This window comes from Aspergillus caelatus (assembly GCF_009193585.1).
Source record: "Aspergillus caelatus strain CBS 763.97 unplaced genomic scaffold BDV27scaffold_51, whole genome shotgun sequence".
Taxonomy (NCBI): Eukaryota; Fungi; Ascomycota; class Eurotiomycetes; order Eurotiales; family Aspergillaceae; genus Aspergillus; species Aspergillus caelatus.
In genome coordinates this window covers 31,526-47,324 of record NW_022475314.1, presented here as the reverse complement: position 1 = coordinate 47,324, position 15,799 = coordinate 31,526, and the positions used below count along the sequence as shown (strand labels likewise).

General features: G+C 51.4%; 9 protein-coding genes across 9 annotated transcripts; 5 read left to right on the top strand and 4 right to left on the bottom strand.

Annotated features, from left to right (window-relative positions):
* Window positions 1–118: 118 nt before the first annotated feature.
* psoC (methyltransferase psoC) lies at window positions 119–1,261 on the bottom strand. Its single transcript, XM_032077950.1, has 2 exons — window positions 970–1,261; window positions 119–915 (listed from the first exon to the last, which is right to left on the bottom strand). The coding sequence occupies exons 1-2, from the start codon at window positions 1,136–1,138 to the stop codon at window positions 269–271; spliced, it is 816 nt and encodes a 271-aa protein (XP_031929512.1). The 5' UTR covers window positions 1,139–1,261; the 3' UTR covers window positions 119–268.
* A 459-nt stretch (window positions 1,262–1,720) lies between these two features.
* metAP (putative methionine aminopeptidase, type II) lies at window positions 1,721–3,380 on the bottom strand. Its single transcript, XM_032077951.1, has 3 exons — window positions 3,279–3,380; window positions 2,062–3,215; window positions 1,721–2,007 (listed from the first exon to the last, which is right to left on the bottom strand). Exons 1-3 carry the CDS (start codon window positions 3,319–3,321, stop codon window positions 1,843–1,845), a joined length of 1,362 nt encoding a protein of 453 aa, XP_031929511.1. The 5' UTR covers window positions 3,322–3,380; the 3' UTR covers window positions 1,721–1,842.
* A 413-nt stretch (window positions 3,381–3,793) lies between these two features.
* On the top strand, window positions 3,794–5,529 carry fpaI (putative methionine aminopeptidase, type I). Its single transcript, XM_032077944.1, has 4 exons — window positions 3,794–4,041; window positions 4,101–4,514; window positions 4,563–5,109; window positions 5,162–5,529. Exons 1-4 carry the CDS (start codon window positions 3,889–3,891, stop codon window positions 5,272–5,274), a joined length of 1,227 nt encoding a protein of 408 aa, XP_031929510.1. The 5' UTR covers window positions 3,794–3,888; the 3' UTR covers window positions 5,275–5,529.
* Window positions 5,469–6,831, bottom strand: fmaF (Fe(2+)/2-oxoglutarate-dependent oxygenase fmaF). Its single transcript, XM_032077948.1, has one exon. The coding sequence runs from the start codon at window positions 6,607–6,609 to the stop codon at window positions 5,785–5,787; it is 825 nt and encodes a 274-aa protein (XP_031929509.1). The 5' UTR covers window positions 6,610–6,831; the 3' UTR covers window positions 5,469–5,784.
* A 559-nt stretch (window positions 6,832–7,390) lies between these two features.
* Window positions 7,391–9,070, top strand: BDV27DRAFT_91947 (Zn(II)2Cys6 transcription factor domain-containing protein). The gene is made up of 3 exons (XM_032077947.1): window positions 7,391–7,721; window positions 7,781–7,807; window positions 7,868–9,070. The coding sequence occupies exons 1-3, from the start codon at window positions 7,620–7,622 to the stop codon at window positions 8,951–8,953; spliced, it is 1,215 nt and encodes a 404-aa protein (XP_031929508.1). The 5' UTR covers window positions 7,391–7,619; the 3' UTR covers window positions 8,954–9,070.
* Window positions 9,071–9,186: 116 nt separating this feature from the next.
* Window positions 9,187–11,233, bottom strand: fmaG (cytochrome P450 monooxygenase fmaG; the record flags this gene model as incomplete). Its single annotated transcript, XM_032075446.1, has 2 exons — window positions 10,330–11,233; window positions 9,187–10,264 (listed from the first exon to the last, which is right to left on the bottom strand). Exons 1-2 carry the CDS (start codon window positions 10,857–10,859, stop codon window positions 9,187–9,189), a joined length of 1,608 nt encoding a protein of 535 aa, XP_031929507.1. The 5' UTR covers window positions 10,860–11,233.
* Window positions 11,234–11,749: 516 nt separating this feature from the next.
* fma-TC (terpene cyclase fmaA) lies at window positions 11,750–12,804 on the top strand. Its single transcript, XM_032077949.1, has 5 exons — window positions 11,750–11,770; window positions 11,840–12,165; window positions 12,234–12,304; window positions 12,360–12,617; window positions 12,674–12,804. Exons 2-5 carry the CDS (start codon window positions 11,916–11,918, stop codon window positions 12,734–12,736), a joined length of 642 nt encoding a protein of 213 aa, XP_031929506.1. The 5' UTR covers window positions 11,750–11,770; window positions 11,840–11,915; the 3' UTR covers window positions 12,737–12,804.
* Window positions 12,805–13,333: 529 nt separating this feature from the next.
* BDV27DRAFT_170896 (putative O-methyltransferase) lies at window positions 13,334–14,564 on the top strand (the record flags this gene model as incomplete). Its single annotated transcript, XM_032075445.1, has 3 exons — window positions 13,334–13,546; window positions 13,603–13,732; window positions 13,793–14,564. Exons 1-3 carry the CDS (start codon window positions 13,393–13,395, stop codon window positions 14,562–14,564), a joined length of 1,056 nt encoding a protein of 351 aa, XP_031929505.1. The 5' UTR covers window positions 13,334–13,392.
* A 522-nt stretch (window positions 14,565–15,086) lies between these two features.
* On the top strand, window positions 15,087–15,779 carry BDV27DRAFT_91696 (EthD domain-containing protein). Its single transcript, XM_032077943.1, has 2 exons — window positions 15,087–15,309; window positions 15,374–15,779. Exons 1-2 carry the CDS (start codon window positions 15,148–15,150, stop codon window positions 15,683–15,685), a joined length of 474 nt encoding a protein of 157 aa, XP_031929504.1. The 5' UTR covers window positions 15,087–15,147; the 3' UTR covers window positions 15,686–15,779.
* Window positions 15,780–15,799: the final 20 nt, after the last annotated feature.

Genomic DNA, 15,799 nt, shown 5'->3' with positions numbered 1-15,799 from the left:
TCGACAATACCTCTAGTTTCAGGTATTCACATAGTGGGGCCTGGTTTTTATGGTATAATACACCATACAGTACCGGGAATTATACGTATCGGACGGATTCTTTACACGAACAGAATTATAGAATGTTTATAGCTCGTGCATTCCTAATATTTGCGGGCCCACACGGACAAGTTATAATAGGGATGTACGCAAGACGTTCATAAAGGACATGAAACATATATACTCCAACTCTCTGCGCCAATGTGAAGGGCATGAAGGGAAACCCCATCTAGACACGCTGACCCCATGCCACAACCATCTCAACCCTTCCTCCCTCAGTCTCCAACTCCTCCCTCACCCGGTCCGGTAGGGATGAAAGCTGCTCATCCGTGAAAGAATTGGGCACACTCCGCGCGACCGACGTCAGGGGCCGAATAGGTCCGGTCACCCCATGGATACTCTTGGCATGTAATTCGGGCTTCGCCTGCTTCCCCAAGGAAACAATGACTCTCTTCTCTTGGACGTTCTGCAGGCCCACCTCCTCCAACATGGACTTCAGCTCATTGGCGAAGTCACCCACCTTGATCCCGGCCCAGATCTCGGAGGCCATGCGCGCGAAGTCGGTCATGGCAGGACCGTTGCTGGGGGCGCTGAACGCATTCAACTCCATGAGCTGGACCCAGCCGCCCGGCTTCGTCACGGAGGCAAGGCCCTTGACCACATCGACGGGCCTCTTGGGGCTGGAGCCCGCCAGGCTCCCCCGGACGTGGACAAGGTCGAATGCGTCTTTGTGCTCGTCGGCCCATGGCTCGCTGAAAGATTGGGGGAAGTATGTAATGCCGTCAGGTTGCTCAGGGAAGAGCTCCGGCTCGATGTCGCTGCCGAAGTACTGGTGTTCCGCTGGGGCCGACTTCCGCACGTCGCGAAGCCAGATACCTATTGACAAATATCAGTCGACATTCATCCGGATGTTGGAGAAGGGCCACTAACCGTCCGCGGTACCGCAGTCGAGGATCTTCTTGCCCGGCTCCTGGAGGTCGAGAGGTGCCAAGACAAGCTTGCCATCCATGGCATCATAGTATGTCTCGTGGAGAGCAACCAGGCGTTCCAGCTCGGCCGTGTGGCCGGCTTTCTTCGTCATGTCCATAAAATTATCCATTGTCGTGTTGTGGAGTTCACTGCTGGCCAAGGTTGGTAGCTGAGAAAGTCTATCGGACAGGCTGGTCTTAAATAAGTCGCCTGGAATGTCTGCGAGCCAGTGTCATCACATGTTCTCCGTTTTGTTTCTCCTTTCGCTTATTTTGGTGCTCGCAACCCATCCGCTACGGTACTTGATGCCGAAGGCGGGAACTTGGCACCGAAACCAAGGTGCAGTACTACAGTAGTCCGTACGCCGAAAGTGGCTGATGGCGCCGAATAGGAAAGAGTGGCATATATCAGTCTGCACAATGGGTCGTCGCTTTTGTGGGAAGTGCTTTATCAGGACTATAAGACGATACTACGGTCACATGGTAGCGATATACATGATCTCTACCAATATACAGATAACGATAATTTCCTCTGATCAAAAGAGTTTTTTGGTAGATCCTAAGTCAGTTCATAGCATTTGCAAGGACTGACGGCTTCACAAAGAACGATGCTTGGATATCTGTTTCGGATGTTCGGGCTGTACGACGAAAGTGCTCAAGCTACAATGAGAATGCGGTCCAGCCGTTGTAACAGAGCAGACACATGATCCAGGGGTCTGCGTTACCGCTATAAATCCTGATGTGTGCGTGAGCCTGCCATCTTTGATTGTACCATACGCTGAGCGTAACCATTCCCGACAGACTCAATAGTCGTCTCCACGGCTGATGACTTCCTTCACGTTCGGCCGGAGCAAAATGGTCTGCAGGGGGACATTAATAAGGATCTGTTAACGACACCGAGGGAATCACTTACATGCTCAAATTGGGCAGTGTAGGAGCCCTTCTTGTCCACCAGAGGCGGGTAATCGTCCACAATGCCGGATTTTACAAGATTGTTCAGCTATCCATTAGTTAGCCACTTGAAATGCATCTTTTAGCGCTAGGACATCCATACTCCGAGTAGATACTTATCTTGTCCGATCCGGTCCAGATAGCGCCGACAGAATGGAAGAGTACCAAAGTTCTTCTTTATGGTATTCAACAGTGACTTAGCCGACGACAGACGGAGATCTACCTTGGGCGCATCGCTGCTCAGGGCGTAATGTGAAACCTCACCCTGCTCGACACAGCGACCGTTACCAGTACTACCAAAAGTCTCAATGGCAAAGACATCACCTTCTTCCATCTTGGTCGCATCGCTCGACTTGACGGAGGGAACACTCTTCGTACCGTGGATGCTGTATGGTAAGATATTGTGGCCGGTGATGTTACGAATTGGCTTGATGGGGTAAGTCGTCCCATTGATCTCGCATTCGTAGCTTTCCATAGCCTCCTGGATATATCCGCCAAGCTCACCGAGGCGAACATCAATTCCTGCTTCGCGGAGACCTGTGTTGGTGGCGTCCTTGACGGCGGCAAGGAGGTTGTCATACATCGGATCGAATGCCATGGTAAAGGCACTATCGACGATCCGACCATTTATCTGAACACCGATGTCTACCTTCATGACATTGTTCTGTTGAAGCACCTTCTTGCAGCCTGCATTGGGGCTGTAATGGGCCGCAACGTCATCGAGGTTCAAGCCCGTGGGGAAACCCATGCCGGCGATAATCGCATCGCCTTCGGTCAAGCCATCGTGTCCCACTAGCCGACGAACGCTATCCTCAATACCGTTGGCAATCTCGGTAAGCGTCTGACCTGGTTTAATGTTCTTTTGCGCCCACTGGCGGACCTGACGATGCGTCTCCGCCGCTTGGCGGTAGTCCGAAAGGAAGTCGGCGTTCATGTTATCCAGATAGCGTTTCTCTTCGCTGGTGGTGCGATACAGATTGTCATCCTTATACTCGACCTCCTCACCCTTTGGATAGTTCTTGTTTGGGAACAGTTGGGACAGGGGGATTGACGGAGGCTCGGTCTGCGCCGTTGGACTCTTCTTCTTCTTCTTGGGCTTCTTCTTTTTGTTTTTCTTTTTCTTGGCGCCACCTTCTCCGGCGGGGGCAGTGGCTTCAGGCACCTGTTCGTCTGCATCGGATCCGTCGTCCGAGTGCTCTGCGGCATCCCCGTTTGCGGTTTCGTTCTCACCGTTCCCCTTGTCAAGGGGGGTGTTAACTAAACACGCTTCGATTAGCACGTGTCGTTGGATTCATACTGTGCATCAGAGACATAACACACCGCTGAGCGTCTTGAGCTCCTCAGCAGGGGCTGTGGCAGCCATTTTTGCGACCGGCAGTTGGTGTCGTGAATAAAATTGGGGTTGAAACTTTTGTAGAAAAGAAAACGGTTCAGTTTGTGGTCAGCCTTCGTCGCCCATTTGCGCCCCGCGAACTAGTAAGTATTTCGGGCCGGACCCACCCGCGCCCCACCGGGCCGAGTGGATCTTCGTAACGGATCGGATGATCAGCCTATCAACGGGTGGATTACATGACAAACTTCCCGCTATGTAACGTACTAATGGGTCCGGCCCTGAACGAGTGAACAGCCAACTGAGGATCGGAGTTTCCCTCGTCACGTGCCCTCTCGTCACATTCGGCGCAGTTGCCCAATCTGACAATGCCGTCTCTCCTCCCGCCTCTCAACTCACACAATGAATGAAATGCCACTTTTGCTGATTACGAATTTCTTCCAGCGAAGTGAGACTGGTTCCGTGACAATCGAACCATTCTGTGCGTGGACCGACCCCTGACTAGCGAGAGCGAAACGGAACCATACATTTTCTTCTTCCCTCCAAATCTCCGTTTGATCGTTGCATTCCATATTCCAGGAACCAGGCCTAGCCACGACCATGGGCGACATCGCCTCCGAACTGCCCTCGAAGAGAAAGTGTCTCGGAGTCGACTGTGACAATGATGCGGAAGCCTTGCAGTGTCCAACTTGCTTGAAGCTGGGTATGAAAGATAGCTATTTCTGCTCCCAAGACTGCTTTAAGAAGAACTGGGTGGGTTTCCTCATTCGGTCAGGACTGGAATCTCATCGCTGACTGAGCTCGTGCGATAGGCCGAACACAAGACCGTCCACAAAACGGCTCAAGGAAAGACACAGAATGGTATCTTCCGCAAAATAATCCCTCCGAAGGTTGTCTCTGAACCCGATCCAGTTACCGGTCTTTACAATCCTTTTCCGACCTACTCCTTCACCGGGTCGGTTCGACCGGTCTATCCGCTGTCTCCGATGCGTACCCTTCCTAAGTCGATCAGACGCCCTGACTGGTCTGAGACCGGTATTCCGAAGGGAGAACGGCGCTTAAGCCGGACAAAGATTGATATTCTCGATGCTAAGGGGCAGGAGGCCATGCGCAAGGTATGCCGTTTAGCTCGGGAGGTATTGGACATTACCGCAGCAGAGCTCAGGCCGGGCATTACCACTGATTACCTGGACGAGATCTGCCACAAGGCTTGCGTCGAACGCGATGTAGGTATTACTCGCTTCCTAATAATATATACTTTCTAATACGGACAGGCCTATCCTTCGCCCTTAAACTATAACCATTTCCCCAAATCGCTGTGTACGTCCCCGAATGAGGTGGTTTGTCACGGGATTCCAGATCAGCGGATCCTTCTCGATGGCGATATCCTGAATCTTGATATCTCCTTATACCACGGAGGATATCACGCTGATCTGAACGAAACGTATTATGTGGGTGACCGAGCCAAGGCCGATCCCGACTCAGTCCGGGTGGTAGAAACAACACGAGAGTGCTTGGATATGGCAATTGAGCTCGTGAAGCCTGGTACCCTGTTCCGAGACTTTGGCAAGGTTATTGAGAAGCATGCAAAGTCCCGAAACTGTAGTGTCCACGCAACCTGGGGCGGCCATGGTATCAACACCGAATTCCACCCCCCGCCATGGATCCCTCATTATGCAAAGAGTAAGGTGCCAGGAGTGTGTAAACCTGGAATGACTTTTACTATTGAGCCTATTCTGACACTGGGAAAACCTCGGGAAATCTATTGGCCCGATGACTGGACTAACGTAACGGTGGATGGTAAACGGACGGCTCAATTTGGTAAGTACAGTATGCATATTACATACAGAATCCAACGCTAACATCTGTGCAGAACACACCTTGCTGGTTACCGAAACTGGGGTCGAGGTCTTGACGGCAAGACTGGAAGACTCTCCCGGAGGCCCGATTCCGATCCCCACGACCGACAATGTGAATAGCGCATAGTCCACGTCGTACAGCACGGATTAAATAACATAGTAGGGTATGGAAAGATTAGTCAGATGAAATGGATAAAGCACGGTAGCACGTAGGCTAGATCGAATAACATCAGGAGAGGAAAGTCCCCAGGAAGGAAGACTGATGCCAACGTGGTTGCAGGGCATGTGGGAGTGAGATGACTGAACGCTCTTCACATTCTCCCGAGGCTTTGGGGGTCGTCCGCGCGCTCTACGGAGCCAATAGTCCCACAGCGCATTTGCAGACTGCTCAGAGAGTCAGATGACCCCCTCGTGGTGGCCATCGCGAAATACAGGCGTGTCGCCCACTCGTCCAGAAGCTGCGAGATGTCTTCAGACATTTTTCTGACCCGCGTATTGTTCCCTGCGTTGTGTCTGTCGTACCTGTATCTACTGCCGGTCTACAAATGGAGACCGAGCATGGACAGTGCGTTCTACGTTGTTCCCTCTTCGACGTGTCTCAGTTCAGATATTCTCCGCGATTTCAACTATTTCCCTATCATACATTACCCCTCGTAGGCGCTGACGATGGACTAGCTTTGGGGTATTTGTCGGCCATGTATGTTAAGTCGCCGTGGACCACATAGCCAATATGACTGAGTCCCAATAATTCCTTCAACTCCGGGCTCAGTGACTCTTGAAGCTCCTTGGGTAACTTGGCTGTCCAGTTGACTAACTGACGCATGTACGGCGCCGTATAATACGCAAACAGGATGGCACGGTCCTCATCCGACGTTACATTGCTCCCAGATGTATGCCACAGACGGCCATCTAGGACCACAATGTCGCCCGCATCCGCTTCAAATGGCACTAGGAGGTCCGGGGCGTTGGGTGGAACATCCTCCCAGCGGGTCCACCGATTCGAGCCCGGAATGTATAGAGTCGCACCGTTTTCTTTCGTCATTCGGGTAAGGCACCAAATCACATTGACGGCCCATATATCCTGCCATGGCTCCGGGAGGACGATGCTCTGATCGGAGTGGAGGGCCATGCTCTGCGCCCCTGGTCGCGCGATGTTGGCCGAAAAGTTGCTGACGAGGAACTTGTCCCCGAGCACTGACTGGGTCAACTCAATGCCCGTGGGGTGCGTGAGCAGGTCACGCAACCGCTCATCCAGCTCCGGAAGGTAGAACACGCGTACATTTGCCGAATTCGGGTCCAGAATGGGCTGAAACGTATCCTCCCCATTCGCCTCAGACGCTTCTTTGGCCTTCCAGAGTCTATCCAACGTGTGGGCGGCCCCCTCCTTGCTCAGGACCGACGGAATCCTGGCCCAACCGTGCTCCCGAAGGTGAGCTTTGGCTTCTTCTAAATTAAGGGCCATGATTGCAGTGAAACTGACGGTTGTAGATGGTAACTGATAATGTGATCCCACCACGCAACTAGGGCCTGGGGTGGCACAATTGAGGGCGATAGGAATGAGGAGAGAGATACTATCAGGAACAAATCAGTTCCGGTTTTAAGTGCTCTAAGGATTCGTAAACCTGGATCGGGTTCACGACCTCGACACTCACTCCCACTTTTCTATGCCTTCCTAAGCGTTGTGGTAAGATTTACCGTACTTTTCGGTCCTTAGTCTAATCTCCAGGCATATAGATACCTGTTTCGGTTAGCCTACGAGGTGGTCACCTCTAGACTGTTGATGGCACTTGACAGCAAAGTTCCGAAAGTCCCTCTGAACTGCTTCTCACTCCTTCGCCCGTCTAACCCTTTACTACTATCATTACCTAAACCTCCTGCAGATCAACGATCCTCGGCCATCTCCCGAATCGGATATCTCCCACCTAGGTAAGTGGTAAGCCGAAACCCAAAGACGAGGTATCGAAACACATGTATCCATGATAACGATCCCACGAGTTAAGCCTTTCTCGCTAGTAGTTCCATTTTTCCCGATCGTGACATCCCGACCCCTTTAGTGCCCGACTCACAAATGAGATTAAATCGGCCAGACTTGGCGATGTCACCCAGAAGGCGGGAGCACTGCCTCCCCCAATCCCGGGAGGCGAAGGTGTGATACCAGTCTGACACTACTGATAACAATGGCTCACTGCTAACGGGCCGGGAGGTCTCTATTGGATGCAACCATCTCGACAGGGGAAGAATTGACCTTTGTGACTAACTGTAAGTACGCCATACATGACCATGACTGAAATATACTGGGCACAATCTATAGGTTTCAGGCAACAAAGGTAAGTACACGAGGCTGATTATGCGGATGGCAGAGAAGGCGGAGGTTGATACCCCTCATCCGAGTCGAGGGAGATTCCGGCCGTGTTCAACGGTATATACGACGGCGCCGACAGCAGAGCAGGATCCCTGTCATTTCTCCCAGCCATGTTCGGTGCTTTCCGCTGCAGTAGGGATGAGCAGAACACTCTCGAATTTGTTGACCTGTCAGGGAATAGTAGTGTCGATGCGCGCAATTATACCGTGGTGGTGGGTGAGCCTTCCCTTGGTGAAATGAGCTAAGCAGATGCTAAAGCAAACACTCTTAGGCGTGTGATCAGTGTCGGAGTCGAAAGGTAGGCCACCGTCTCAGGTCCCAGCATGTTCTAGAGTCTGTCTGACGTAATTTGTATCAGGTAAAATGTAGCGGCGACCGATACGGCTGCCAACGATGTCAAGCAACATTGACCACCTGCACCTACCGGTCATCAATCAAGGCCACCGATCAGCCGAGCTCACAACGTCGACAATCCACATCAGCACCGAACTCTTCCTCCAAGCCGCCCGCAAAGAGACAACAAACCAGAAGGAATACCGACAGCCGGTCTGCAACGGGGGACGCACTTAGTAGACCAGTAGACACGAACCAACAATTGCCACCAGCGGACACCAAAGATGGGCTCTGGACGCCGATCACGTCGTCGGGCCCCGTCCTTCATGAGTTTCTCCATGACTGGGATGACTTCCATTCAAAGGATTCTCAGAGCTTAGACCTTCTCCAGGGCGAGAGTATCAATGCCATCCCAATGGAGTCTACTTTGCCCGACAGTCACGACACCTCTTCATACTCGCCCTCTACGACTGCGTCGATCATCGACGACGATAGCCCGAGCAGCCTCGTCATACATCCGCCAACAACTGTGACTTCCGTGGACTCACATACATCCCGGAGCCGCGGCTGCGGGTGTATTCGATCTCTTGCTGATATTCTTGAGAGGGTCAGTGGTGATGACGGCAGCAACCTCGATGAAGTAGATCACTTCGACGATTTGCTTGTATATTTGCGGGACGGCGTCGAGACGTGTAAACAGGTGTTGCCGTGCAAGCTCTGCTGTGTCTGCACTACAAACCCAATGTTTGTCGTCACTATATTTCAGCAGCTTGCGACTTTCGCGCAAAGCCTTTGCTGTCAGCTAGTAATGTACCAGCATAAGGGTAAGACTACGTCAATCCACGATGTGTCGCCTTTATCGGACATCTATGTGGGGAAATATCACGTTCGGGCTGCCGCCTTACATCTCAGGCTTCTATTTCCGATCGTGAGCATGCATATCAGAGATCTCAAGCAGATTTTGGAGCTTCTACAAAATGATATTATAAAGGGAACCAAGGCATATAAATCGCTCCGTGCCGCTGCCGACGTGGTACAAACGGCTTACAGTGATTTGCAACTACTCGTGCCTAACGTCCCCGCTCGGAGACAAAAGATGGACGGAAGATAGACAATGAAAAGGGTGGCTCTCCCAAATGAGAGCACTCCAAATACAAATTCAATACAATCAATAGAACGAAGTGGTTTTGCGCATCTAATCCTGCAACGGGAGGATCTGGAGATAGAACAATTTCATTGAATGCATTTCCAAAGGCATAACTATCCGTCCCAGGTCATCAGTCTAGCATAGCGCCTGCCGTAACAAAATAATTCAGTCCAACAGAAGCCTGGTCCGAGGGACTCCTACACCGTGCTTATATTGAGGAGAGGTGCATCCCCGGCCATCGGGCCTTGCTCAGCCTCAATGCGGCGCAGAAGATCTGCGTAATGCGCGCTGCGTGGCTCGATCTTGAATTGGTATGGTTTGGGGCGATTGACCATGCCGGACACCGACTCAAGCTTGACAGGAATGTCGTTGCCGTGCGCATCCTTTGCCTTACGGATCTGAAAGACTGCCAGCAGTCGTACGACGGTGATGTAAACGCTCGCGTCCGCGAAAAAGCGGCCAGCACAGGCTCTTCGGCCATAGCCAAAGGCGAGATCACTGGGATCGGGCTCATTCAGGGGCGCCATGTACCTCTCCGGCTTGAAGACGCCTGGCTCAGAGTAGTCCTTCGGGTCGTGCAAGAACCACCAGAGAGAGGGAAGTAAATATGATCCCTTCGGAATGAGGTACTCTCCGTAAACGATGTCTTCTTCGGATTTGTGGGTCAAGCCCATCGGCCCAACGGGATTCCACCGCCAGGCTTCTTTGATGATGCCGTCGACGTAAGGCATATCCTTCCGGTCCTCGAAATTGGGGAGTCGATCCGAACCGACGACACGATCAATCTCTTCTTGCGCCTTTTGCACTACTTCTGGGAAGATCAAGAAGGCTAGAATCACACTTTCTATAATGGCAACCGTACTGTCCGAGCCGGCGGCATAGAGACTGACGGCGGACCACTTGATGGCCTCTTCATCGGCCGGTGACAAGCTTTCCTCATTGCCGTTCTTGGCCATGTACTGCTCTAGCAGATTTGAAACGTATGAGGGTCGATGAGCCTTCCGTGCCAATTGCCGCTTGACAAACGAGTAAGGCAGCTCGGCCGCGGCTTCGTTGACGGCTTTCCATTCCCGAGCGGTCTTTCGGTAGGATGTCCCAGGGAACCAGTCAGGCAGATACTCGATGGCAGGGACGGAATCGACCACCCAGGCGAGCGGCACAAATGCCTGGGAGAGGTTGTCCATCGTATGCTCAATCAGTTCCGCCAGTGGGTCAACTGCATCCCTCTCGATCGCATAGCCATACGTGATCTTGAGAACGATGGCTGCGGCCAGACTGGGAGTGCCGTCAGCTTTCTAACTATAGTCCCCTCAGTTACCGGGGAAAGAAGCGCAACTTACGTTTTCAAATAGACCATCATATTATCAGGGTTGTTGAAGGTTTGCAGGATAAATTGAAGGGATTCCTGGTCTTGTATGGGCTGGAAGGTGGCGGACAGCCCTTTGGTGCCAATTTCCTGCTGAACCATCTTTCGATGCAGACGATATTTAGCATCGTACTGGTGTGTAATGAGGAAATTTTCGAAACCACACATTGCGGCAAAGTTCATCTGCGGCCTTGCCGATGTCTTCTGGGCTTTCTTTCCCATTACTGCATACGCAGCCTCTTTGTCATGAAAGATGACGAGGTGCAGCCCCATCACATTAATTGAGCTGATGGGACCATAGGCATCCTTGTGTTTGAACCAGTGTTGATACTCTGGGATTCCCTTCGGGGGGAGATCCAAGACATTGCCGATAATGGGTAGGGGCCTTGGGCCCGGGGGGAGGTGATAGTTTGCTGTGCGCTTGGAAAGCCATTTCACAACCAGCAGGCCAAGTAAGGCTATCAAAGCCACATAGCTGATTGGAATGGATATACCAGAAGCCATGATGGCTGAGATGGGAACTGGCAATCTTCAGTGGTGCGGAAGTCTGACAGGTTGCTTGGTATAAGAAGCGCTCTTATGGAGGGTTTTAAGAGTCTGGATTTGGCCCTTCAGGCTAGGTGGCTATTCAGTTCCAACCTGCTGCATGAATAAACTTCGTTACCATTGAGTGAAGCGCTAGATGGCTTCGGAATTTGTCTAAAGCAGCCATCCGCAGTCGAATATAGATTCGGGATGGGACCATCCAACAAACCAAGTGATTCAGACCAGTCTGGAATGCATCTAAGAGATAGCTAAACCAAAGGTAGAAATTCAGGCCGGTGATTTAAATCTGACTGTATTTCAGTTTTCCAAAAGCCTCGGAACCTTCCATTTTGGTTATCCCCAGGATGAAGCTAATGGAACTTTCCTAATCGGGAAGTATATCAATGGGAGAGGACATTGCCAGCGAAGCATGGAATGAATGGCATGCCTGAATGAAAGCCCTAGGTGCTTATCGCCTTCACACAAATGCCATAGATTCGCCAAATCAGGGTACATGTGTGACGTCCTTATCATCGGCGATTCGCAGGTCAACCATTGGTATCAATCAATATCCTCAATCTTGTTTGGCTTCTTGAAGACTACATCTTTCTGCCTTGTCAGTCGCCATGAAGAGCTCTTTCGAGTCAGTGATGAAAAATCCCTTCGGATATATATCCTCCTCCATGGAGTTTATGAAGACATTATACTTGTTTGGAAAATCTGATATTCCTGCCGCGGTTTTGCCTACTGTACGTATCATGCGGTAGTTTGTCCGCTGAGTACTGAACAATAAGAAGATGACTATAGCACTTGTGCTCGCTGGACCATCCAGTTTACATCTGATTGTGAAGGGCTTTCTATGGAACCAATTGCACTTGCTTACGTTCCAGGTACATTCCAGGAGATCTGTTATATGCCCAAGCTGCCTTCGACTGACATCAACGTAGGTTAAAAATCAGGTCAGAGGGATCTTTGCCCCCTAGATTATGACTTATGTCCTGATTCGGTCAGATCGACGGCGTGGAGGAAGACAGAATGGCAAAACCGCATCGACCTCTACCATCGGGGATGATATCACTGGAAAGCGCAACCATACTCTACTACGTGCTCTTTACGCTCATGTGGGTTGCAGCCCTGTATACCAACACGATCCCGTGTACGCTAACTTATTCGGTGGCCATCTTGATCTACAACGAAGGGGGGCTTGCCGCAGTACCCGTCGTGAAAAATGTCATTGGGGCTGTAGGCCTCGCATGTTACTGTTGGGGAACCACCATCATACTCGGTCAGCCTTCAATTCTTTGTGACTGTGGATGGATAGGTGAATAAAAGTCTATACTAACGCATTCAAAGACCATGGAAGGGAGGTACACGGTTTGAAGGCAATCGCTATGGTCATGACCGGAGCTATATTTGCCACTACGGTAAGTCTTTAGGCCATGTTCTTTGGGGCGATTGAGACCAGCCGCGTCAATATAGGGCCATGCGCAAGACTTCCGTGATCGTTCTGCGGATGCACTTATGGGTCGCAAAACAATCCCATTGCTGCTCTCTCAACCTATGGCCCGCTGGTCGCTCGCCGCCTTGATCGCGGCCTGGACGATCGGGCTCATCGCCTTATGGCAGCCACCAGCTGTAGCCAGTATCGTGTTTGCGAGTCTCGCTCTACGGTGCTTTGGGGGCTATCTTTGGAGCTATGACGAGAAAGACGATTACACATCTTACTGTTGGTATGGTGTAAGTTAAGCCCGTTCCGATCTCAATCTGTAGGCGCTCACCCTTTGTCTTGTTAGTTCTGGCTTCTCGCAAGTAACTTACTCCCTATCTTTCCTCGACTGAGAGGGGAAATATATTAGAGAGATCAAGGGTGTACATGGGGTGGTATACTAAAAGGGAATAGACCGACTGGGAGGGTTGTGGATAGCTAGCATGAGAAGACGATGAACGTGGACCAGTATGAGGGGGTATGTAACGGTGTCTTTGGCTCGAATGTCAACTTGCTCTCAGCGTTGCAATGGCATCTAGTAAAGAATTAGGACACGTAAAAATATGAACCTGAAGCGACTTGTGCATTATCGCTGAGTAACTGTGATATCTACTAGCGTAATTTTTCAAGATGGTCTAACCTTGCACTCCGATATATTTAATAATATATTCCACGGAGATTGTCAACCCATCCCTAAAAGAGATGTAAGACACCGAAGTTTCCATTCTCTCGGCGATAATAATAAAATGCACGTCGAAATATACCGGGAAAGTTCCGCCTGCACACGAAGTATATATTAAAGCTCTAGGCTGACCAATTTTGCATTTATAATTATTCATGATAATTCCCTAAAATTTACTTTCCTCAATGAATACCCCTACTATGGCTACTATAGTGCAAGAACTGCTTCAAAAGCTCAACGCAGTCGATCTGACAACCTTCGAAGACAGTGATGCCTCCCGACAGCGGTTGGCTCTGTCTGCCCGTGAGCTTTTCCATAAACTGGAGACCAAGGAAGAGAAGACCATGCGACTAGCGATTGAAGAGCCTATTATGTTCTCTGTGCTCCAAGCCCTGATTGACGTGGGTTTATGGGACGCCTGGACCGCTGTTGGCGGAGAGAAGCATGTTGAGGACTTGGCCGCAATCGCTAAGAAAGGTGTCGACCCGGAGCTACTGCGTGAGCATTGATGCCAGATCTAGATTTTGACCTTAAGCGGCTCATATATGTTTTAGGTCACCAACTGCGACTAATGGCTGCGAACCACATTGTCCAGGAAACCGGGGAAGATCGCTACGCGCCAACAGCCTTTTCGCTTGCCCTGGGCGACAAGGGTACCCATGTCGCACCAGCGCTGCGAATCAGGTATGCAGCTTGTCTATTGTAAAATGTTCGACGCTAGAAGGTTTAACCGGTAGATCACAGAACCGACCATATCGCGCAGTGTGCCATGCACTGGCCTGCCTTCCTGGCTAAGACCGACTACCGGAAGCCAGTGGACGACAGCGACAGTTGCTACGTTGACTCCTTTCCCGAGAGGAAGACCTTCTTTGAACGATGCAGTGCGAACCCAGTACACCAGGAGAGTTTCTCGTCCTTTATGGACTTATGGGCTAAGCAAAAGAGGCCGTGGCCCGAGTTCTACGATACTACTGCGCTACTGGAGGGCGCTGACTTGAGTGATGGCAGTCCCTTTGTGGTGGATATTGGTGGCCACCATGGCATCGACCTTCTCCGCGTTCTCCATAAACACCAGGACCTTCCTGCGGGGTCTCTGGTCCTCGAGGACCTGCCGGACGTTGTTGCTTCGGTGACGCTTGCTACGGACACGATCAAAACGGTAGGACACGACCTCTTTGCGCCGAACGCCGTACAGCCCGTGCGCGGGAGCCGGGCGTACTACATGCATGCCGTTCTTCACGACTGGTCGGATGAGACTTCGGTCAAAATCCTGAAACAGGTAGCCGCCGTTATGAAGCCCGGCTACTCCAAGGTGCTCATCAACGACATTGTGATCCCGACAACGGGCACCAGTTGCTACCAAGCCACGCTGGATTGCCTAGTGTTGCAGGCATCAGCCAACGAGAGGACCGAGGCCGTGTGGAACAAGGTGTTGAGCGAGGCCGGGCTGAAGTTGGTGAAGATATGGCCCGATGGCAGGGGGTATGAGAGCGTGATTGAGGCCGAACTGGCGTAGCAGGCGGCCGGTTATGGATGTGACTGTTCTGGAGATAGATTAGGGCTAAGTGTGATGTTCGGGCGAATGTACGGCTGGCTGAATTGATATCCACCGAGTAGCTAGCGTAGCAACTACGCACTTAGCCTCCCTTAAGTGATTCCACAATACCTTCTATGATGAGCTGCTACAGTGATGGTTCTCATTAGTAAGTCCAATCACACGCATATGAATGTCCCCACCAGTGTCCCATTCTCCCTTAATCCCTGCTAGTACATGTCCCTCCGCAATCTAACTCAACCTTAGTCCCTTCGAATGCTAAGTATCAAGTTCTTCTCTGATGAACAGACCCGTCACCGCTCGGCGCAATTTCCCTGTACGGACAAGGTCTGAGAAGCATATGTGGTTCCACTTTTACCACTGTCCGGTGTTTGCTTGCATACAAAACACATTGAACCCCATCAGGTCCGAACGCCGATCACGGTGTCGGTCCACCCCCTGGACTCGCTACAAAAGTTCTCACCACCCTGCCTCCCCCCCATGGGGATACCCAGCTCAGAGTTTCCCAACCATTCCACCAAACTTTGTCAGGCCCGTTACCACCATGGCCGAGCCCATCCAGAAGAGACGCCTCCTGCGCATGACCGTGGCGCACTACCGCCAACCACACGTCAGTGAAGAGGACTTCCATTGCTGGGTGACTGAGCAACATGCCGCACGCGCGGCCAAGCTTCACGCCAAGAATGGGATCGAGGGATTTTCGATCGTAAGTGCTTCGTGCGATGCGCCACTGACGTGCTTTGGCTAGCTACTGAATCATGATTGTGTAGTATTTCGCCCCGAAGTCCTTCCGGGACATGACGACACAGTTGAACGCCCAACGGGGCAGCCCCTGGGTGGTCCGCGACTACGACGCCCAGGTCGAGTTTTACTTCCGCGACATGGAGACATTCTACAAGGGGGCGTCAGACCCGGAGTTCCAGGTGCTCCAGGCCGAGGAGGAGCCTTTTATTAGTGGGATTCATGCCGAAATCAGTATCGGGTGGGTAGAGACCTACGTGAGCGATGGGAAGGTGGTGAACATCGGCGAAGATGGTAAACCCGAATATCCAGCCTTTGCGCAGCTCAGTGTGGCGCCCTAGGCGGATCTCTGGTGGAAAGCGAAGAGACAGCAATTGATTTTTCTGATGCGTTTGACGATATCCAGGAGATGACTAATTGTACCTATTTATGACTTTTCAGAATGCTAATGGAAC